General features: G+C 43.8%; 1 protein-coding gene across 1 annotated transcript; it reads left to right on the forward strand.

Moving 5' to 3' along the window:
• The first annotated feature begins 478 nt into the window (after positions 1-478).
• LOC126567761 (uncharacterized) lies at positions 479-23,242 on the forward strand. Its single transcript, XM_050224043.1, has 6 exons — positions 479-624; positions 18,422-18,529; positions 18,648-18,950; positions 19,049-19,249; positions 19,311-19,933; positions 19,999-23,242. The coding sequence occupies exons 1-6, from the start codon at positions 523-525 to the stop codon at positions 23,240-23,242; spliced, it is 4,581 nt and encodes a 1,526-aa protein (XP_050080000.1). The 5' UTR covers positions 479-522.
• Positions 23,243-23,814: the final 572 nt, after the last annotated feature.

Here is a 23,814-nt window from a genome sequence, read left to right on the forward strand (position 1 = left end):
CCGACAAAATTAGTGAAGCACTTGAAGCCTAACGAGTCAACTCCTATCGCCAGTTTGGAGCTTGGAGTTCCGGTCATCGCGAAACGAATTTTGATGCAGATATACAATTCTTTCATAAATGTCTTTGAGCTTTATCCATGTTTATTGCCACTCTTCTAACAACACAGGTGCAATTTCCATTCCCTTAAATAGCTTCTCTGAATGTGTATCTGCTTATTATTACAACTGCTCGCTATCATTTACAGACCATATGCTCCCGAACGGGTCAGCAGGAAAATGCGATCATTTATTGCCAACGAACCGGAAAAACAGAGCACAGCCACATATTTCACGCAATCGCTCCCCTGCCTTGTTTGTCATGTCGGGCCTAATGGCTCTTGTGGTTGTATGCCTCTCTTTTAAAGCGTCTTCTGTTCTCTCTCTCTTTCTTTGCAGTATTTTTATGTTTGCTGTATGAGCCCAAAACATCGATCAGGACAGGCGATGCGAAACGGAATCCGGTCTTCGCTCTAGAACCCAGACATGCATAATGAGCCCACCCTGCAGCCTGCGAGGGAGAAGCCACTCCCGAACACCGACACCACCACGATCGTACCTCACATCAACGGCAATGGTGCAGTACCGGTAAGTTGAAATTCCCATTTGTTGCTTTTTTTTATCTTCTTCCTTCCCAACAAATGACCGCTTAGGGTCCCCAGAGGAGAAGAATTCGGCGTCATGTGCGGTAAAATCATTAACGGTCTTTATTCCGGCACACGGCGCTGGCACCTAGTGGCCTTCCGATCAACAACAGAGGAAGGAGTTTACCACATTAGCTAGCCCATTCTCAAACCTATCCGGGGGAAAGGAATCCCTTTTTTACCACCCTTTTTTGTAATAAAAAAAAACGCACACCCCACAGGCTCTGGCGCGCAGATTTCGTTGCTAGTCTTTTTGACAGCGTGAACGTTAGAAAAATGGGACTAATGAAGCGTAGATTTTTCCACCCGCCAGCGCTGGAGATGCGCACAATAGAAAATCGATCAAAACTCCCGCTGGGTCGCACACCCCACAGCTGGAGCATGGCCAGTCTGTTTTGGGAGTAATTTTTCGAGCAAAAATCGATTACGCAACGATGTTTAGTGAACTGCGGTGGAACTGGGAAGGGTCCCTCGGGCATGGTGGTGGAGAGGGGAAAGCGGTTTCACTTGCCACAACATTTCCATTACGATGAATGTTTCATTTAGAAAATCATTTTAATGGCAATTTAAATTCCGCCCGCCCGAAACGGGGTTCGTCGCTTGAAAAAAAGCATTTAAGTCTTTTGTACTTGTTTCTTCCGGCACAGTTAAAAATCTGTCATTCTGCGTATAAAGAATGGGATTTTTCGAAGGTTATCGTGTGTCTCATCGGAAAAGAATGCTGTCCGGGTCCGGGCCGGACAGTTTTCCTTCCCATGGTAGCCTTTTTTTACACGCACCACAGGCGGCGACACAGTGAGAAATCAAATCGGCGGCGATGATGATGATGGGCACACGATCTGTAATAAATTCTGATGCTCGCACTCGCTCTCCTCGCACAAGAAGATCACGTTTCACAACGAACTCGTTCCCTGCCGATAAAACAAACCACATTTCGCATAATCGCTGCCGCATCGGATGCCGCCGTCGACGCTTGTAGTGTATGAATGTGGAGTGATGATTAAATAAATTAAAAAGCTTTTCATCACCAGATCTAGCCGCTTCCCGTAGTTAATGCGAGCAGATCGTGTCTTCTTCGCTGGCATTTATGTCGGCACAGCGAGTAGATTAATGTTTTCTGCCCCGATCTTCAAATGCTGCCGAGGTATACCGGATTGAAGCATCCCCATATCCCAGTGCTGATGCTGAAGCACAGTATCGCGCGAAGGCGTGCGCTCTTTTATGATGGCAGGCGGGCGGACATATGACAAGGCGAAAGGTAACAAACTTCATCTCACCCACAATGCAGTGTCATTGTTTCACGATGATTATCTCGGGTGTTCCCCTGTTCCCCACAGTCTTCTCCTGTTGAACAAACACACACCTGGCCACATACTTCTGTTGCGTGCGGGAACGTTTTTGTGCACAAATGTTTGCATTGAGTGGGAACAATTTTGTTTAATCTCCTCATATGATGTGATGTATCAAGCGTGATGGATCTTGTGACGGCCGACGTTTAAAGAGATCTGATCTGCACTGAACCGGTTGATTGGATTACATTTTATGCCGCTGGGTTTCCTCATCAAAATAAGCGTATGTAAGTTATGACATACATGTGACTTAAAGCCTTTTTCTTCTTGTTCCTCATACATTTCCGGTGCAAAAGCTTTTCGTCCAAAGAACCTCTTCTTCAATGTCCTCTAAAGGACCGAAAAATCTCTTCGACTAAAAAACCATCTCGTATAAGAGAGCTTGTCGTCTAAGGAACCTAGCCATCTAAAGAGACTTAATCGTGCAAAGGAATTATCTCTTCCTGCTAGCCTCATCAAAAACATCGTTCAAAAAATGTCTTCATCCAAGGGACTTCATCAAACAACAAGAACAAAAATCCTCGCTATCCAAGTATGCGTTGAGATAGCCCGGCGATCAAAAAGTCATCCCCTATTGTCTAACGATCCTCGCCATCAAAAGAACTTGGCGGCACAAAGACCCTCGCCATCCGAGAATTTTCATCAACCAAAATATTTTGTCCTTCAAGAAGTCCAAGCTGGTCTTCAGTCGCACAAATATCTGGTTCGTCCACAGGGATTAATCGATCAAATTCCCCATAACGTGCATAACACTTTGTCCACCATGAAACCTAGTCGTCGAAAGTAACGCAATGGTGTAAGAGACTCTACCTTGCGGGTTACCACGACAACCAAATAACCTTAAATTTGGAATGTCGTATGAGGAATCCTGTCATCCAAGTACAAAGTTTAATAGACCTCGTCCCCCAAGAATGCTCATCTTACATGTTCCCTTGTCTTGCAAGGAGTGTTGTCCCCTAAGGAACCTCAGCGTACAAAAATCCTCTTACTCCAAGGGGCACCGTTCGACCAAGAAGGCTCGTGTCACAAGGAACACTGTCTTGCAAAGAACCTTTTAGTCTAAAGAACCTTGTAGTACAAAGGTGCTCGTCATTTGATGCAGTTTCTCGTCCAGAATATTATCATTGGTCCTCCTCAAAGATCCTCGCTATGCAAGAGTCTTCTGTGACCATCGAGTTAGATTATGAATGACAGAAATACATTCGTGGCCACCCTAAAGTTTGCACGACTTATGTGCCAAGAATCAGCTACCGTACACTAGCCGCATTAATTCGCATACCAAATGGCCGTGTAACAGATTACGGCATACATTTCGTAGAACGCGTATGCTCTGTTCCAATTATTTATTACTTGACATCAAACATAATCACTATTGATTCGTGTGAGTATCCCTCCTTGTGCCTTGCTGTAGGACAGGGGGGCAAGATTTAATGCCCTCTATCTTACCACGATCTTGGTAACCGCTTTGTGGCAGCGAAACTAGCAAGCGAAACCTATTGCTTCCACTCTGCTACCAGCACCCTCTGCTTCATGAAACGGTGATCGTTTCCACACACTCGGCCGGCTGTTTGTGGCAAACGTTGAACGGATTGCTCCTAATTTATCAGCGCAACGGCATCGACTCCCCCATTAACTGCTACTGCTACGTAGCGCGTTGGAAGGAAGCCGATTTTTCGGTAGCCTAGCGCAACATCGAACAGCTTAAAGGCAAATCAAACATCGCGATTCAATCGCCCGTTAGTTTCCTCTGCATGTTGCGGCTTTTCCCCTGCTTGTTGGAGGTGGATTTTTGTGCGGAACTTTAAATTAATACCATCGAAAAATTCGAAGCTTTGCATGAAACGGTTCTTCCGTTGTTTTCGATGAAAGCAAGGCTACCCCGCGCTTCATTCATATTTCAATTTTTCTCTGCTTGCTCATTGAAACTCTGCTGCATATTGCTGCCGAATAAGACGCTGAAGCAACAAGCAGAGCAAACAGATCGCACTAGTTTGATGGAACTCTTCCAAACAACAGATCCGGAAGGTTTGCCTGGCTAGCACGCAGAATTAATCCACCGAAGAATTATTTTGATTTTGAATAACTCTCCCATCAGCTCAAACCACTTCACCAATCATCGTCGATCGGAATGGAATGGTGATCGTTCCAGAAAAGGAAACAACGAACAAAAAAGAAGCAAATATTATTCGATGCCTCTTATCCGGCATGACCTGGGCAAAGGGATGTTTTTTTTTTTTTTGGTTTTGTTCTCTTCTTCCGAGCTTTCACACGTTCGCGCCGAATGACTTCCTGGGCTGACCTGTCCGCGCTCACACGTGAGCAAAATCAACGCGTCCATCAACACTTCAGAAGCGGTAAGCCGCCAGGGCGAGCCTGGGCGAGAAGGTGTTTATTTAATAATTCGCTTTAATAATTCGCTCATTCGTCAAAATGTGGAGCAACTTGCGAGCATGCGGTGGTGTTCTGTTCCTCACTCTGACTCAGGGTTATGATCAAATCCCGTCAAAGTACCGGTTCATGTGGAGAAGGAAGAGAGGCAGTAGGGGTGGTAGGATTATCCCCCCTTGGTGGGAGGTCATTCCTGCATCTCAAAGTTCGGTTCCTGGTTGGAAAAGTTTTTTTTTTGTATCTGTAAAAGAACCACCAAAAAGGGTTCGTCGCTTGATCGATCGTTGCTGTCTTGCGTTCAACGGGTGTAGAGATCTTCGCGCACCGTTGGCGGTCGGTCGATGATCGTTCGAGTGTCCTTCTAGGAGGTCGGTTTTGCTCTATCGAACCGATGATAAATGTGTTCCCCTCTTATGTAGAGCTACTGTTTGTGTAAGGAAAAGCCCAACCCAACGCTTTTGCTGCGATATGTTGTAATCGTTCCCGGGTGGATTTCGAATTCCCAAGTGGGAGCGCTTATAGGGTTAAAGATAAAATCGTGTACATTTTTAATGGACAATATTTATCACCGTGCTTGTCGATTCGGAGCTACGACAAGCAAGCGATTTCATAAAACCAAATGATCATTTATCATTACGCTAGTGGCTGGGGTGGAATTTACATTCAGAGTTTTGAGACACACATTTCAAACCCGTCGGCTTGAACCAGTGCCAACAAGTGGGCTTTAATTTGATCTCGTTACGCTCAAGATTGTCATGGTTTGGCGTTGCTTCTTCAATCCTCTATCCAGAAGCTCCTGGGAACCGTTCCACTAATCCGCTTTCGGAATGGGGTGAACAATTATCACTTCACTTTATTGCTAGCCGTCGCTGCCACTATTTGTTATCAGATGCAGACGACGACAGGCCGACATGCACCGAACCCTCTCACAGTCACTCACTCACTCTTCATCCCACCGTTGTTGCATTGTTGCAATTTTCACCACTTTTTTCCGACAGCAATCCTAACACCAACCCGGGAAAAAAAGCACGCCAGTTCCGACAGCTGTTCTTCTGGCACAGCGCGGTGTACCGCACGCGAATCTTTTGCTAGGAAAATATGTTTTGCCACTTTTCTTTCCCCCCCCCCCCCCCTTTTTTCATCCCAGAGTTTAAGAATAGGTATGGGGAGCAGCAGCAAGTACAAAGATTTAAAAATATAAGTGGGATTTTCTTCACCGTATCGGTACGCTTACACATGATCGTGTAGTATTCACACCTTCTATTAGTAAGTGCTTTACTACTGAAGCTTTTAAGAGAGAAACAACCTTCATCCTTTATTAGTGGGGAAGAAGAAGACAACAATACAAAAATTCCAGCCCGACAAGAAGCTGCCAAGATCGAACGGGAAATACAATCGGCCCCCGGTGGGTTCTTCAGCCAATTTTATCTTATCGTCAAACTTGAGCTTAATTCCAGCCCAAACCCCGAACAACAAGGCATTATATCTGCACAGAAAAAATGCTGCTTGTTGCCGCTGCAACAATGTGGTTGGGAATATGGAGAGAAAAAAACACCTAGCATTTCATAAAACGTATTGGGCCCGGTGGTCGGAATTGTTGGCTGTTGGTGTAAAGTGTTCGTCCAGAAAGGTTGTGCGTTGTTGTGGCGCGGTAAATCTGGCTGCTTTGTTGTTACGAAATCTTCGTTCTCGGATCTTTATAGCCTGAAGTGTGCGCAAATATTTATGATGTACATGCGTGCATTAAGTGGATTTTTTTTCTACCCAAAAAATAGCAGTGGGTAAATTGAGAAGTTTCTTAGGAATATTAAAATAAAATTGATTTCATTATGATTGCAGTAAATATCTTTTCTTTATTATTTTATACTTTATTATCATGTTCATTTAATAATTCTTCATTCAATAATTAATAATGATTTTTTACTCCTTTTTGTTGGTTGAAATTGTTTATTGAGCGATTTTCAGCTTATATTTTTGTGTTTCATTCTTCATTTTGAAATTTTAAATCAACTATTTATTTGTATAAATTTGTATGCATCGATTTGTTGTACTGAAATTTGTACAATAGTTTATTTTATTCTGGGTGACAAAATGTTTTGAATGGCATACAGTAATTATCTGCTTTATTGTGTTTTTCTCATTCTTATTTTAATTTATTGTTTCAACCCAATGTTGTTGATCACTTTTCATGTTTTGCTTAGTTAATCTTTCTTGTCTTCTTTATTTTCCAATCACTTTTTGGGTTTTTGCTTGTTATTTACTTTGAATTTGATTAAAAACAAATAATTTATACTAAGCTCTTACACCACCTCTTTTCTTTATTCTTTATTCTTTTCGTATTGAATCTGATGATTCTTTGATATTTTACAAATATTTGGCAAAAAAGCGATTTTTTACGAAACAATATGGAACAACTGCTACACGTTGCTTTTATTTTAATTTCTTATTTATTCCCCTTCTCTTTTTTTTATTCAAGAAAGTCTTTCGTCGCGCTGTTTCAATTTCATAAGAATCTTATTATGATTATTAGTCACTTTCCTCTTGTTTTCATATTATTTATCGAGCAATCCCACACTTTTCTCGAAATATATCTCATCATACAACAGCCGCAAGGATCTTATACCCACATGCATTTCTCCATATTGCTCCGTTCGTTAGAGAGAGCCTTGCGTTCATTTTGTCAGATGAAACCAGATGAAAAAGCGAATTAAACAATGGCCCCGTGGGCGACGTGTTCCACCCAATGAATAAGCCATTCGTTTGCCCACAGAGTTCGCTGGAATGATACAGCAACGACCCCTTGTGCAGAATGTGTCACCGTTTCCAGTGACCTTCTCTGATGTCTCGCTCTCTCTTCCTTCCCTTCCAGCTTTCCTTCCACCCATCAACCTGGACACAAAAGGTAGTGTTAAGGCCTGTCTGTTGTTTGCTGTGTTCGTGACGAATTTTCTTTCTCACACACACACACACGAAAGGGCGATAAGCTAATTTTCCACATCAACCAAACATCCGACACGACCGGTTTTGTAGGGTTTTGCTGACAGCCAGACAAACGCAAAAGCAAAGCAAAAAACAGCCCTTCCTACAGGCAATCTTCTCCACCCGGGGTCATGCATGGAAAAGGGGTCCCACTTCCTTTGCCATTTCCGTTTTTCCCGTTTCGTCGTGCTTCACAACCGTCGTGCCTCAGCACCTCCGCACGAGCTGTCCAACGTTTTATACTTTGATTTCATTTAATGGATAGATTAGTTTTATTAAACTTCTTCATCACCTTCAAACGTGCCACGCGTCTCCCACGGACGGCGGACGGGAGAGCAGGAGGAACTATGCATTTATCTCTGGCTCACGACTCACGGTTTTGCAGTGGAAAAGACAACGAACACAAAGCACCAACAACCTAAAATAAAGCAACAGAAAGACACATTCCATCACAACTTTGCAAATGACAGTCATGATGCTGCAGACGACTGCGGCGTTGACGACGCGTTTTTCTTACGTTTTTTTTTAAAAAACCCTTGCGTCTGGCTGCTTCACCTTTAGCTGGGATACTGCAAGAATAGAGAAATGGCAAGGTGATATGATAGATGTTAGGAAAAAGTGTCTGCATGTATCCCCTCGGGCCGGATGGGTTGGGTGAGCAAAAGTTGATGAACCGCAAGCGGAAGCAGCCAAATGGAGAGAACAGTCAGCATGTGTGTTGCCAATCGTTGTTCACCCACAAATGCTTTCTTCTGCTGCTTTTAGTGAGTAGAATTTACGCCCGGTTTAAAACAAGAGCTACCTAACAGTATGTTAAATAGTGTACAAAAGACCTTACATGTGTTAAGTTTTATTTGTTACTTGATGTGAATAAGAAATGCTTTCAAAATTATTTTAAACAATGTGCAAGAAATTAAAGCACAGTTAGGACCTGTTCCTTATTGTGTACTTAGTTGAAATAGCAATGGAAAATATATCCCCAAGCCGCTATTATTTATTTTAAAATTTTCATCAAGCTGAAGAAGAGTACAAATTCTATAAATCATTTTAGTAAAATCCTGTTCGATGCCCCAATAAATCTGAACCAACCAACCAAGCACAAGTTAAGAATATTTTCTGTGTTGGTAAATCAAGTAAATTGTTTCTTTGTATAATTTAATATTCTTTCTTACAATTTCTTCCAATAAAACATTCTTCTATCAATCAAACTTTCCCCAAAGATTTATTGAAATTATGTAAAAACGTTGGCAACATTAGCACGAATTCACGAGCGAAAAATCGCTCATGTTTGAGTAGAATTTCTAAGAAGGGTATCCTCTGATATAAACGCCTTGAGAATGCATATTTTTGACAGCTGCTACAGTTGCTATAAAAACGGTCAAGTTTAAGCGTGCATATACTAAAGTATTGGGACAATGCTGTAGTATGAACTAACGATACAAAAAGAAGAAGATAGTAAGGTATTATTTACAGAAATCTCCTCTCACTGATCACCGATATTTATATAAACTGAAGTGTAAAATTTTTCCTTTATTTTTTGCATACTGAATAAGACTTTTCCTAAGCCAGCCCGCGCTATGTATAACATTTAAGTACACATTTTAACTTAGGAGATCATAACAGAAAGCCAGTTTACATAATTCTAGATTAAAAACTGTCTATGACATTCCTTGTCGCGTATGGTCTCCATCAACATTAAAAATCAACCCTCTTCTCTCAGACTTGCTCTTCTTATCCTACTCCCCTGTCTTTCCGAAAAATACAACATAACCCGATCAACCATAAACGGCACATCGAACACTCCCATCGAACAACGAGTTGCAACCTGAACGCTCTTTTCCCGCTCAAGGCAAGCAGGTGAGCTGTGCTGAGCTATTTGCATCGAAATTATGCGCCCTATTCAGCTGTTCCGACAGCAGCAAGCTTTACTCACCGATTAAACCTACCTAGCCATGTTCCGAATTGTTGCTCTTGTAACGATAATCAAGCACACCAGCATGACAATGTTTTGAACCACAAACAGCATAACAACAATTACAACAGGTGTCAAACGGCGTGTTTGTGTGATACGGAGGATTACTTTTTCCCTTCTCTGTGACCTTCTCGGTAGGATCGTGGTTGGTGAACACGTTGCTCGGGACGATTGCAGACCGTTCAATTATTTCATACCAATTGTGACGATCGTTTCCTTCATCATTAAAATTCGATCGCACTTTCTCCTGCAGCTTCGCGTTGGCTGCTCGGCGCGAAGAAAGTAAGTGCATTATGGCAGCCACAGCCCTTCTGCCATCGCAGGTGAACCGCACAAAAGCATAATTTTCCCTCTTTCTGGTTCCTTTCCTTTGGAGATGGCTTCGGAAGAGTCGGGAATGAACAAATATTTACCAGCGTTAAACGCACGACTTCAACGATCACACAGGCAGCGGAAGGAACAGAATTGAGATGTGAGATGGTTTGTGCCGTTGTAAAGGGTGAATATTGCGGCTAGCCTTTTTTAGGGAAAGGTTATAGCAATGATAATCAGCAGAGTAAGCAGTAAGCATTGTAAAAGACCGTTTATTCCATCAAAATTGTCCACCGACAACTGAATGAAGGAATGTAGGTCATGTAAACAATGGTTTGTGGTTTAAAATTGCCGACACAATCGAACGACTGTTGGTACATTATTGGATGAAACAATTATGTATTGCGGCTTACAAATATTTCTCAAAAAGCTTGCCGGTTGTGCATTGTGATTTTGTTTTATACTCTTTTTTATTAAATTTGTTTATTTTCCCTTCTAATTTTTTAACATTTTCCCGCTTCATTTACTTATTTTCATATCTTCTACCGTATCTTGTTGCTCACTTTTATTACATTCTCTGCTTTATGATTACAAATTGAAGCTTAACATTGTATAATCAGTGTGCGCATAGCTTTTTATTTTCTCTTCTGTACCGCTTTTCAACTTCATCCGAATTTTCCCATCTTAATTTTTTTTTTTTTGGCACAATAAATTAGCCAGGCAAATAAATTTTGCACCGAGAACCACCACTCACCACCCAGCTCGCAACAATTGTTTTTGCGACCATAAATTAACGGACCTTACTAACCTGTGAACGTTCGGAGGACAAAAAAGACGGAGAATTCTATTTGAAGTTGACCGGGACGCAAAACTTTGGCAAGGTTGCATTGCCTACCTCTTGCATCATGTTCTGATGACTCTTGTACCTCTTGAAACCTTCAATTCATGCCGACAGACGTGAGAGTGTAGGGTGTGAGAGTGGAGAACGCGGAAGAAAGCTTGTGGTTAAAATTAATAATAAAAAACCCAGAAAAATAATCCATGGTCACCTTCACCCATTGTGTGTTGGGGCCGGAAAATGAAAACAAGGGAGCAGGTTTTTTTTTTGCTTGTCTTGTAGGCATGCTGAACCGGCAATTGTTGTGCTTGACCAGCGGTACTAGTTTTTGGCAGATATTATCTATAATTACGAACGAATGCGAATGCCCAAAAGCAGTTTTCCAATTGAAAATCAACGCCAGTGTTTGGTTAGGGGGGGGGGGGGGAGGCTGGTTCAGAGTGTGGAATTAATTTTCCCACTCACAACCCACACCCCACAACAAATTCCCAGCTTTGACGCGGCGTTGATTTCCGTCCGTTGAAGATAAATTGGTTTTTCCGACCTCGAGCATGATGTTCCTTCTCTTTCTCTTCCAGTGACTGATTGCAAGAAAAATAATAACAAACGAAACGGAACAGTTCTGTTCCGAATGTCTTGTAGGCGTTTATTTCGTATCCGTCTATCTTGGCTGGACAACATTATAATATAAAAGATGGGTGTCATCGTAGAGCCATTAATTGCAGTTCCTACCTCAAAGTTGGTTGAAGCCGTCTTGGCAGACATACAACAAACAAAAGCAAAAATGGTGCACAAGACGAGAGTGCATTTGCAACACTTCCACCGTGTGTGCATGATGCGTCCACATTTGCATCAATCAAAGCACATTTCAGCTGGCCCATTACGGGAAGCACCATTACACGATTACGAACGCCAATTATGGCTTTGATGCATGGTGAATTGGTAACATAATTTTGCCTCTTTTATTTTTATGTTTTGGCTGCTGATGATGGCAAATTATTTGTTTTGTTTTACTACCGTTTTGTACTGTCTGCGACGGGGTAAACACTTGCCATGCAGGGAGTATTTTACTGTTAATGATTGCCTTTTAATGTCACACATATGACCTCTACTCATCGTTATGTGTATTAAGCCTCTGAAGTACTTAAGCTTGCTAAAAATATTTAAAAATAAATTTAAATGGTCGCTTGGCCAAATGTCAAAATAATGTGTCAAAAAGTGTCTTAGTCGCTATTATGACAGCAAAGTGCGATTCTGTACGATGGCGCCTCTTATGAAAACACATATATGGAGGAGCTACGATCGCGATAGAGGCTTTTATTCGATGCGTATTCTTATCATAATGCATTTTAATGTAGGTTATCAACCGTGCTTCCGTCTACATGATTTTTTTAAAATGTTGTTAGTGTCCAAGAATGCTCGGTACCCACAAAGACACTGAGTTATTTTACTGTGCACACAGTTCATATTCCAGGGGTAAGACTCCAGAATATATTAGCATACCCAAGGACATATCGAACCAAGGAACAATTACGTGCTTTTGTAGTCAAAAGTATCGTCAAATTCTCTTGCTATTCGTTGTATTACATTTGCTAACATTTGGTTTGCCCTGGAGATTACCGATTCTATTTGAGGTCTAAAAGAAAGACGGCTATCAAGTAAGACATCGAAGTCACGATAATGATAGGTGCATTCCAGTGCTCTTCTTGGCTAAGCGATCTACTAGATCTCGTCGGCCATCAAATGGCTTACAAGACTTGCTGATACCACGTGGTTCAGTCAGTCCTCACTACCGGGGAACGGTCCAGAAGAGACCGTTCCAGTGTCGGTTGGTTAATGTTAATATACCTCATGTTTTGATAATATTATGGCTACATCATTCGCATAGAGCAGGAATAGGACTCCATAGGGGAGGATTTAAATCACTCCTCTGAGAGACTCATGAGCTGCACGAGCTATACTACGGGACAATCTATTGCTCAGCCACGTAGGAGCGAATCTATCTCACATTGGAGCAAACTCGACGCATGTCAAGTTTCGCTAAAAACAGCCTCAAACCATCAGTATTCTAGATGACATTGAAATTCAATTCCTTAATACTCTACCTTTTGTATCATCGTTGTAGAATCCTTCATCTCGTTAGGTTATATTAAATGCAAGATCTCTTACTTAAGGCATTATAGATCCCATTTTTCATATTTCTACAATCCATCACATTTCAATGCTTTTCGTTTCTAATGCAATAAATTCCACCGGCCTGATTTATTAATTTTTATCATTGAACTCATGCTCACACAGCCCATCGAGCACACGCCCATACTTGGCGCCTTCGTGGGACATTGATTTATTGCATTTTAATTGCATTTGTCACCTTACAGTCACTGCGAAAAAAAAAGTCAACATCTCTAAATGAAAACACCTATACAGACGGCACCGACCCCCTTTTAAGTGTGTGTTGCCGCACCCCGCGATTAGCACTTAACGCACACTCGGTTTCGTATTCCATTTTGGCCGGGTCGTTTCATAATCTAAACCGCTTAATGGCATGGAATCGAACTCACCACGCGATAGGAAGAAGTATCCTTTTCAGCGAATGGCGCGTTCCACCGGCTAGCACTATCCTGCGTGACGGCAAATAATTAAGCCACTTACAGGACAGCGAAACACGACCTACCGTTGAGCCGAGGATGGGGTTTTCGACATGATTTATCTGTCCGTTTGGAGACCGGAGCAGCTGCACTAAGCTGGTGGCTGGTGGTAAAATATGGGATTAATTTACGCAACGATTATTAATCTACCAGAGAGCTTCGGGCGGGTGCAAAGTTTTTTTTTCCGGATTACAACTAAATTATGTTCCGTCTTGGGACTTTTCACACCACACATTAGAAAAACGAGAAGTCACACTGGTACATCAAGTGCACACAAATGTATAAAAATCCACCAAAGAACAAGTCTTTGGCAGGAAACGCCGTTAGGACCCTTGGCAAAAAGGGTGATAAAAATATCCCCGAACCGGATTCGAGTGGACATGATCCGGGCACGGAAATATAGCGAGAAACTGCACCACCCCCCAGCATGGAGGAATATTGCACCGCCCGCTGGGCGATAGTTGCACTGGGAGAACTAGTTCATTTTGGGGTCTTCACTCGTTTGCGTACGAGAGTAGTAGTAGCAGCATCGGCCGTTGAGCTGTCTTTTATTGCTGCTATTATATAGATAAGATTCGTTACGAGCGAGCCGAGTGTCAAGGCAGGAAGGGACTATCATCTTTTATATGGCTTTTATAACAAGCTAAGCAATAATTGGTGCTGGAAGGTACCATCCACTTGGTGGCTGTAAAATGAGGAACAGGAACAGTTCTCTGACGATCGGTTTCAATTTTTATTTCTCTGGCTTTATAGCGATGGGTAACAATTATTTATAATTGTTTAAACTTTTATGGTGACTCGTGTGGAATTCGAAATAGTTGGAGCTGCTTTGCAAGTAGAGATCAGTGATCGTGAGATATTCTGGAGGAAGAAATCTGGAGGAATAATTGCTCCAATGCCTCTAAATCAAACAATTGAAAAATTAATGCCCTCTAAGGTTTGAAGCTCTGCAAACATGGCCTCAAGAGCATCGAGCGATGCATCCAGTGTACTTAGAGGACCTCACGATCTTCGGCTTATTTGACCAGCAAGCCAAATCAGGAAATTGCTTTAGATTTTATTGGTTCGCTTTATGCCTTTCAATTCATCATTTTGATAACTTCTGACGCGACTTGCGAGCTTCTAATAAATACTCCATTAAAAGACTATTCAAATTGCATGGCTGTAAGACGCATTTATAATGAAATGTAAACAAATTGCATTACAAAACGTCTTCAGTCACGCAATCCTCGATGCTTAATGAAATGATTACTAGTCTTTAAAAAAAAAAAGCACAAGGCTTTTTGACAAATAATCCAATCATTAACCTCGATCGTTTCTCTTTCGATCGATGATAACTATGCAACAAACCCATAACTTGTGTCACCCATCTACAAAACTCCACAGGGAGTCTCTTCCTGCCTTGTAGAGGAAGTAGAGCGTAGTTTAAAACCCATACCGAACGCCGCGCGGAAGTCACCCTGGAAAGGGCAAAGAGTTATGGTTTCCAAACAAAAGCCCACTCACTCACGAACGGGGAAAGAAAGGAAGTTCCTTCACATCCTGTCACCTCTTCTTTATCTACTTTTTATGCCCTCGCCCACTCACTTTCTCTCTCTCTCTTTCGTATCGTGCGACACAATAATAATTTCTTACCAAAGCAAACAGTAAATGTGCTTTTAATGCATCGAAACACACCACCAACGTGCTCTTTCCTTCGACGGATGAGCCTTGATGATTGTCTTACAATGGCTGATCCATCCATCCATCCATCCTGTCCTGTGTTCGTTATGCCAACGCCGACTGACGAGTAAGTGAGTGATCAACAAAAAAAAATATATTAAATTCCACCAAAATCATCTTCTCGTGCACCGACCGAATCACGCTCGGTCTGCCAGTGCTTCTTATCTTCTACCCGGGGCCAGTTGCTTCGCTTTACTACATGATGCAGTTGCTCATTTGCATTCCGTCCTCGTACAGTATATATAGAAATGGCAGCCAACAATGAGCCCATATACCGACGTACGCGATGCTTTCCATTTTCAGACGCGCATATGCTTCCATTCCTTCGGGGCAATGCCATCATCTTTCCCCCAGTGAGGGCACTGCTCCTTCACGTTTACAAGACCAGGCGAAAAATTGCCTTCGGTAAGCCGAACCTTGGCGACTGTTTTTTGTTTTCTTTTATCCGTTATGTTGGATAAAAGATGGATTTGTAGTTTCATTTGGGTGTGTTTTGTTGTTAAACATATTTTTTCTCAATTTCTTACTCTTTTCTAACTCTATTTCAATTTCTATTTAGTATTGTGTTAACATAAAACAATTTTCTACAAAAAAAAACAATCACAATTTTCTAAAATTGTACCCTATTATTACTTTTTCTTTTAAATTTATAGTAGTTTTTAATTTTTTTAACTTTATATCTAAGTTTTTTCAAAATACTGTCACGTTTTCATGATATTCAATTTGAATATTTGTTTATCTATTTTTGTTTTATTCATTCTATCGTTTTTCTGCAATTCTCCTTTTTTATCGTTAAAATTTTAATATACTTTCATTTTGTTTGCTACTATTAGCATTTTTTTCTCAATCCGCTTCTATAATACTTTCTATAATTTTGTAATATTTTCCATTTGCTTCCCCTATGTTTCTAACTCCTTTTTTCATTGGAACGTTATTTATGTTCATTTAAGTCGACATTTATTTGCTTCATGCTGTACACCCAAGTTTCTTTTCAATTGCTCACATCAACGGCTGTAGCTCATTTCGATCTAAATTTCCTTCCCCCTCATGTTTGGTTCACTAAAAAAAAAAGCTGTTTCCAAACGGCCAGCAGCACCAGCAGAAATGAGATGGTCGGCGCGTGAAGGTGAGGTCGATCGAAATCGCCGTTGTCGCCAGAGGCGAGGGGGCACCCTACCATTCGGTGGGATATTAGAATGATGATGGTTTTGCTTATTGCCCGATCGTGACTCAAGCCTTTTCCGCGGCAAACAGCAACAACAGAACAAAAAGCTGCACTTCGCAAAACTGCATCATGCGTGGGCTGGTCCTTAGAGCGTGTGAGGCTGGTGAGAGGGTATTTGCCTCTAGAGCTCTCGTTCTATTCTGGTAGACGACTTTGTCAGAGCATTATGATCACCCTCATCACGTCTAGCCAATATACATCAAATTATTCTCTTAAGCTTTGTTTCCTTTTTTTTTTTGCTGTCGCGTCTGTCCCACTGGCATGTCCACTGGCAACTAAACCAAACCAAAAAAAAAAGACATTATGCTCACCTAAAGCTTCGCTGTGCACACGCGCACACTCTCTCGGGTCCCGGTACACATTACGAAGCGGCCGCCATCGAACCAATAATTTACACGATTTGTTTTGCAAAGCTTGGCGTCGGTCAGCGAGGAAACCGTGCTGTCATCATTAACCTCCAGAGGAAAGTGAGAAAGGGTGAACCATTCCACTGTTTTTTTTTTTTTTTTTGCTGGTCCCCTTTCCCTTTGGTTTTTATGATGCATTTTTTGGTTACTTGCAGTTGCAGTTGTGTAGATGCTTCTGTTGGGTATGCTTTAAGGAGAAATTAGCTGCTTGTTTGCCCCGTTTTTTTCGCCGCAAAAATAGTACGCTTTATGCTGTTTTAACTGCTCCTGGAAATGCAAGTTTCTTAGATTTCAATTGTTATGTTATATTACCTTTTTTTCCTTCATCCTGGTTTTGATGACAAAATTATTTCAACACATCCTTCTCTTCAAATTAGCCCAGAGATTATCGATCGGGTGGAACTGGGGCACATTGTATAACGACACTAGTTCGCCATTTTTATGGTAGCAATCTTTGGGAGCCTCCTTGTATTATAAATCTTTCAGGACCTTGCCAATCCTCAAGAAAATAAGTCGGAACGTGACATCCTTTCCACTGTTTGGGAACCACAAATTCAGGTGAATGCTCCGGTCGGTCGGCTATGATCTGGTAGATATTTGCCTGATTTATGATATCTGCTCGACACGAAGTGGCGACACAATGGTTTACGTTTTTGTTGGAAGTATGAACATACTGTAGCGCAAAGTGCGTTCAATATGCGCGTCGCAGCTACCGTAAATAAACTGATGAAGTTCTCAAATATTTACAGTGGACCAACCATCAGATGATAAAGTGATCGCATGAACAATCGGAACATTTTGTCGTATTTTTTTCTCTTGCTTAGTTTAAATAACTCCACAAAAAGTTAATAAAGTGAAGTAAATCAATTTCAAACAAATGTGGTCTTAAAGCTTAAATTCAAGCTTAAAGAGCTTGTTGAAAATCCGTCATATCACTCGTCACATAAACATCATCGATATGCTGAAAGGGCCCTTTATAATTCACGTGATTCATGGCTGCAGCTGCTGGTCGGCGACACTGCCTACTGACTGACTACTACCGTTAGAGGATTCATGAAATCACCAAAGTACCAAATTCAATGAAAAATGGATTTTTTCTACTACTAGGACTCATCGATTGAGCTTCCAAGCTTAAAAGTATGGAATCATTCCTGCATTTTTTTAATAGTAATATTAAAAAATTACAAAAAAGTATAAAATATCAGGACTATAAGTAGTACAAGCGTCACTGCCATTCTGAAGTGTCATCTCCAGGATTTCTTTTCCCCCTAGCAGTCATTTTGCTGAAGTATAAAACAAGTAGTACTCCAAGAGCTTCTAAAATGGCAACATGTGGCAGCACCGGTTTAAAAAATATTTTAAAACGCTGAAATGGAATGCCCTACCCTACCTACCGCACACAGCCGAGAGACAATGCTTCTTTTTTCTCGATGGATCTCGATTTTCTCGATCCGTAATTTGCCAAAAACATGGGAAAAAGTAGTAATAAACGATAGAAAATACTTTAGAAATTCAAAGAGTTATCCATTCTCCATAGTAAAGCATTCAATTTCGGAAAAAATAGTCCCGATAAAGAAAAAAATTAAAGTAATAATCTTTTCATTAATATAAAAAAGACACATTGAAGAGAAAAGCAAGAAATTTCAATGATAATAATGATACAATGGTATAAATGAAATGAAATGTGGAAAATATAATTAAATGGTTCCTCTACTGCTCCCATATCTGGTAGAATAATCGTTAAGAAGTTCTAAAAAAACACATCCATGATGCTATAATGAAACACTCCATCATCTCGGCGATCTTTTCCCCTTTTTGTATCGCTATCATCTCACTGACCGTTAAGACGTTAATTAATTTTGTTTCCCCCTTTATTTGCTTTCTATGTTCCTATCCTGCAGGAAAACACAACCCGAACACCACTGCATGAGGCAGCAGCCGGCGGGGACGAAACGAAGGTGGAAACCCTCCTGGCCGCCGGTGCCGATCGAAATGCCAAGGAATCGGTGGTAAGTACAAACTGATCGCGAGAGCCGCACCTGCTACGACAATACCGTACACTTTATCACCGGTTTGATGACGTCTTTTTTTGCCTATTTCGTCTCTTCCTCAACCTAATCCCTTAAGCACGGTAACACACCACTTCACGAAGCCTCCTGGAAGGGATACAGTCGCTGCGTGAAGCTGCTCTGCGCGCTACCCAAAACCAAGCCAACGAGCGGTACGAAGGGACTGTCGATCGATCTGCTAAAGGACGCGACCAAGATCAAGCACGCCCTTCACGACACGAAAGGAGCGCTGCACAGTGCACTGCTGGGTACGCGCAACTTTGGTGGCTTTTCTGCGCTACATTTGGCCGCCCAGAACGGTCACAATCAGAGCTGCCGTGAGATATTGCTGGCTGGTGCCGATCCTGATGTACAGAACAATGTAAGGCCTGTTTTTTTTTTTTGAGTATTATCCGCGTGAAATTAACTGCCTTTATTGGTGGCTTTAATTGTGTTCCGTTTTTTTATCGTTGTATCCAGTACGGCGACACGCCACTTCATACCGCGTGCCGGTACGGACATGCCGGTGCCATTCGGATCCTACTTTCAGCCAAATGTGACTTTGAGCGGATAAATCTGAACGGAGACACTGCGCTGCATATAGCGTGTGCGATGGGCCGTCGGAAGTTGACACGCATTCTGCTCGAGGCTGGCTGTCGGCAGGACACCAAGAATGCTCAGGTACATTCCGTTGCATACTTTTGGAGGTACTTCTTTTAACTTTAAACTCCACACTCCACAGGATGAAACACCGCGGGACATTGCGCAGCGCAAGAATCTGGTCGAGATCATCAACATCCTCAACACACCGGTCGATCTGTCGGCCCGGCGGTCGCGGGAACGTTCCAGCAGCAGTTCACAACACCACCGTACTAAAGTTGACGGCCTAGTCGCTAATGGCGGTGTGCACCATAAATCTTCACCACACGATCCGCCCCCCAATCCTGCCGAGCGTCGATCGCGCAGCAAGGAGGAAGGTACACGAAAATCGGGTCGTCGTAGTAATTCCAATGATGACGCTGCTACTCGGGCAGATGCAATCGATCCAAAGCATTGGTCACCGTACGGTTGTCACTACTTTCCCGATCCGCGGAACTTCCCTTCGCCAAAGTTGGAAACCTTGCCGAAGGAACCGCTTGGGAATGGGGAACAATACTTCCTCGATTTGGCCGGTAACATTCGGAAAGGTCCAGTGGGAGTTGGCAACACGTGCTACTGTGCACCGTTCTTCAAGCATCTGGAGCAGCGTATGAACCAGAACCGGCGCAGCATTCGAAAGTATGTGCACCGGGCGACGGAGAAGCTGGACAGCCGGATGACTGCGCTCGCGATGCGAACCGACGATCAGATCGAGGAGCTTACCAAGTGAGTGTTGCTTTTTGTCCAACAATTTACCACGGTTAAATCTCCAACTATTTCTTTCTTTGCAGATCGATGATCGCGAGTCGGGTTCAGTGCGAGAACAAGCGGCTCCATCTGGAACAGTGGCTTAAACGGGGCATTGCCGAACGGTCCACGACTACCGCCACTTCGGGCGGGTTGGAGCACAGCAACAGTAAAACCAAAAAGGATGAGGCTAACACTAACACGCTGACGCGCTGTCGAAGCCTAGAATTGCTGGACGATCACGATGCGATGCTTCTTTCGGCCGGTGTCGACGGAATCGATGACCAGCTAAGAAAATCCTCGACACCAACCAGAGCACTGTTCTCGCGCAGTATAGACTTCCTCGATGCCACTACCAACGGAGACTCGGACCACGGCCATCGGTTACATCGGCAGCAACATCAGCAGCAGCAAGAACTTGAGAGCCATCTTCGATTGCTTCAGTATGCGGCTGTCGGTGGTGGCCATACGTCGGATGCACTCGAAAGCTCCAACAACTCCAACATGAAGAACCATTCCGAATCAGCCGAAACGCCACCAATTCCCGATGCGGCAGGTATCAGGATAGCACGTCGACCACGTTCCTCTTCCATGTCCGGGCGGGACAGCTACTCGTACTCCTCCGACAACAACAAAGACAATGATCGTGAGAAACCAGCACCGCACCATCGGCTCGCCAACGGGGCTCACGATCCGAAGCTAAACAAGAAGCGTTCACTACCACCAACCTCATCCACACCGACATCGGCCATTTCTTCCAATGGAGGTACAGGAGCAGTGGTCGTCGCATCGGCAAAAAGCGAAAAAGCCAAAGTCACCGAACGGCTCGAGGAGCTGCTGAGCAAGACGAAAAAGATTCTCGAACTAGAAAAGATGACTAAAGGCGGTGGAGGTGGATCGCCGTCCGGAATGGTTTCTTCCCCACTGATCGCATCCCACCAAGCCTCCGCCATCGCACCAACGACCGATAATCGGTACATATTAGCGTTGGATAAGCTGCGAGACATCCATCACTACGAACCGTCCGCTAGTGGGACGAAACCTTCTGGACGATCGGCTCGCGATTCGCCCGGGTACGATATTGCCCAGGAGATGGAGAAGATCACGAAGTCACTCTTACCTGCCGCACCGGTTTCGCCCGAGATTGCGAAAGACATTACAACGCGCAAGGAGCGTCCAACGACTGTTATGTATGCGTCCTATCAGCAACCTCCCCATCCACACCGGCGTACAACACCGCAGGAATCGTCTCCACTATCCACGACGCCCCTCTCGACGATGTCTCCCAGTTCGTCACTGCTCGGTGGACAGGCAGCTCCATCACGAAGTTCCCCATTCGCCTCGGATAGGCAACATCTCGCGTCCACCAACTTCATGGGGGATGGGCCGTGTGATGAACAAAACGTGACCACCGCAATGGGTGCATTGATGAATGGATTCTACTCGAACAGCTGCTTCGAAGATGCTCCGCCAAGTTCCTCGAACACGACGATTAAATCGGCAGGACCTCGTAGACAGCAGGAGGCGGTAGATTCGGAGCTGGAACAGGAAGAGGACGAAGAGGACGAGCGAGAGGCAGATGAGGAGCACGATCAGGATGACACTAAGGAACAGGAAGACGAAGAGGACGATCAGGATGAGGATGATCAGGATGAGGAGGACGCGAGCGATCTCTCTGATCGATGTGATCTCTCGGCAATGGCGAATCTGGCCGAGCTGAAGGAACTCAAGAGCCGAATCCTAAACGGTACAAACTGGCGCAGTCAAGTGCTGCAGAAGAGTGTCCAGGAACTGTTGCGAAACGGAGAGGGAACGGATTCCATCTCTGGATCGCAAGAGCAGGACCCCTCCCAGGTCTTAGGAGAGACAAATCGTGTAAAGTACATCATTTCGAAGTTACAGCAAAGTGGTAACAGTACTGGTGATGTAGCGACGGTTAGGACACAGCACCAAATTCCTCCTATGGCTCGGTGTGAAGATTTTTCCGATAGCAGTAGCGAAGAGGATGAAGAGGATGTAGTACAGGATGAGCATCACCCGCATTATCATCATCATCACCATCAGGTACAGCATCAGATTGAGGACGAGGATGAGGAATGTGTGGATGGTCCTCCAATTCCGGTGAACGGAGAATCGGAACAGGAAAAGCAACGCGAAATTGGGATTGGGACTGCAAAGAGCTTGATCCAACTGTACGAACAATCCTCGTCCTCCACGTCCGCAAACGGTGCTATCGGGAAGCCTGTCCCGAATGGTCCATTTGCAAGCGTTCCCAAGGATGCTTACTTCCACGAGTTACCACCGAGGAAGCTGTTGCCACCGCCGGAACTAAACTCCGTGCCCGGGCTAACGTCACGCGTGCATCAAACTGCTCGAAGCCGAAATCCTTTGCCATCGTACCTATTGCAGGAGGGCGCAGGTGAACTGTTCCAGCAACAATCGCCGGACATCCTAGACCAGCAAGGACCGTCTTCCGCAGGATATTCACAGCAGCAGGGTTACTTCGATGACTTCCCGAATCATCAACCACTTCCTCAGCACCGAATGCCACCGACGATGAATTCGTATCCCATTCCTGCCGATGGGTTCTTACCTCCTGTTGGACTACCTACCCCTGTGAACCACCATCACCCGCACGGTCACTTACACCTGCAACAGCAGCAACAGGAGAAGCTCCTATCTACGCGGAAGTACATCAATCCTTCATCCGCCGTATCACTCGCCAGCACCGGAACTCCTTCACCAGAGTTCCCACTGTACCACCATCACCAGCCGCAGCTGGCTGCATCCTCCATCGGTCAACCAACGTATCCTTCCGCCGGTACTGCATCCGTCATCGGTGGCCATTCGCATGCAATGATGACAATGATGGCCGCCGGTCGTAAATCGGTCGATCAGCTATCCTCCAACGGAGAAGATTCCGGTTACGTAAGTGGGAAAGTGAGTGAAATTCACATCCCGAGTGGAGGTGCCAGCCCACTCCTTTCGGCCACCGCCAGCAACGTCCTCATCATACCGCCGCCCGCTTCCTCTTCCTCTCCGAAACACTTTCTTCCGTACAGCCATCATCACCATCCGCTGGTAACGTCGATGCATCAACGCAACGGTGCAACACCACCGCACCACGGCAGTGTGGTGACCTCGATCGTTCCTCCACCGGCCGGATCTAGTGCGTCGGTAGCAGCCGGAATACATCCAACGGCGGGACAAACGACGGCCCAGCTACATGCTGCGGTGGAGCAAAAACAGCAAGCCCTCTACAAGCTTGGCGCTTCTAGCTTAGTCTAGTGACTGACCCTTCCCCTTGTTGTACAGCAATTATTGAGGCGTTGTTTTAGAGCTAAGCTATCTGTTGATTAATCGCTAGATACGTAAGGCCACTTTATCTTTTCCTATTTTTCCCGTATTTAAATTATTTTTCGCTCCAGTACGTATTTGTATAGATAAGCACATTAAGCTTCTAACGCTCTGTTACTCGAATATGTGTTTTCTCGTTTTATCGAAGCAAGAGAAGCGACGAAAAAGTTGAATTACCTAAGTCGAAGCTTCTGTTGATAATAAAGCTAAATTTTTAAAAGCATAACTTTTTACTTGTGTCAGCTTTCACTACAATAAACGCACACCGGAGACGTTGCGACTTACAAGGGCTTACCCGATGAACTGATGAAGGTCTTGCTGAAGCACGCGTCGGCCTGAGACTCGTAACAGGAACGTGACGACGGCGTGTGCCGCGCGTCTTTCAAGCGTTTTGTAACGAGATTTTTCGAAGCATACACGCCTTATTGACAACTATAAAAGGCAATTTTGTCAATGTGGTAATATTTGCATCGAAATCTGGCAACTTGCAACGGCAACAACAG

This window comes from Anopheles maculipalpis, chromosome 2RL (genome assembly GCF_943734695.1).
Source record: "Anopheles maculipalpis chromosome 2RL, idAnoMacuDA_375_x, whole genome shotgun sequence".
Lineage (NCBI taxonomy): Eukaryota > Metazoa > Arthropoda > Insecta > Diptera > Culicidae > Anopheles > Anopheles maculipalpis.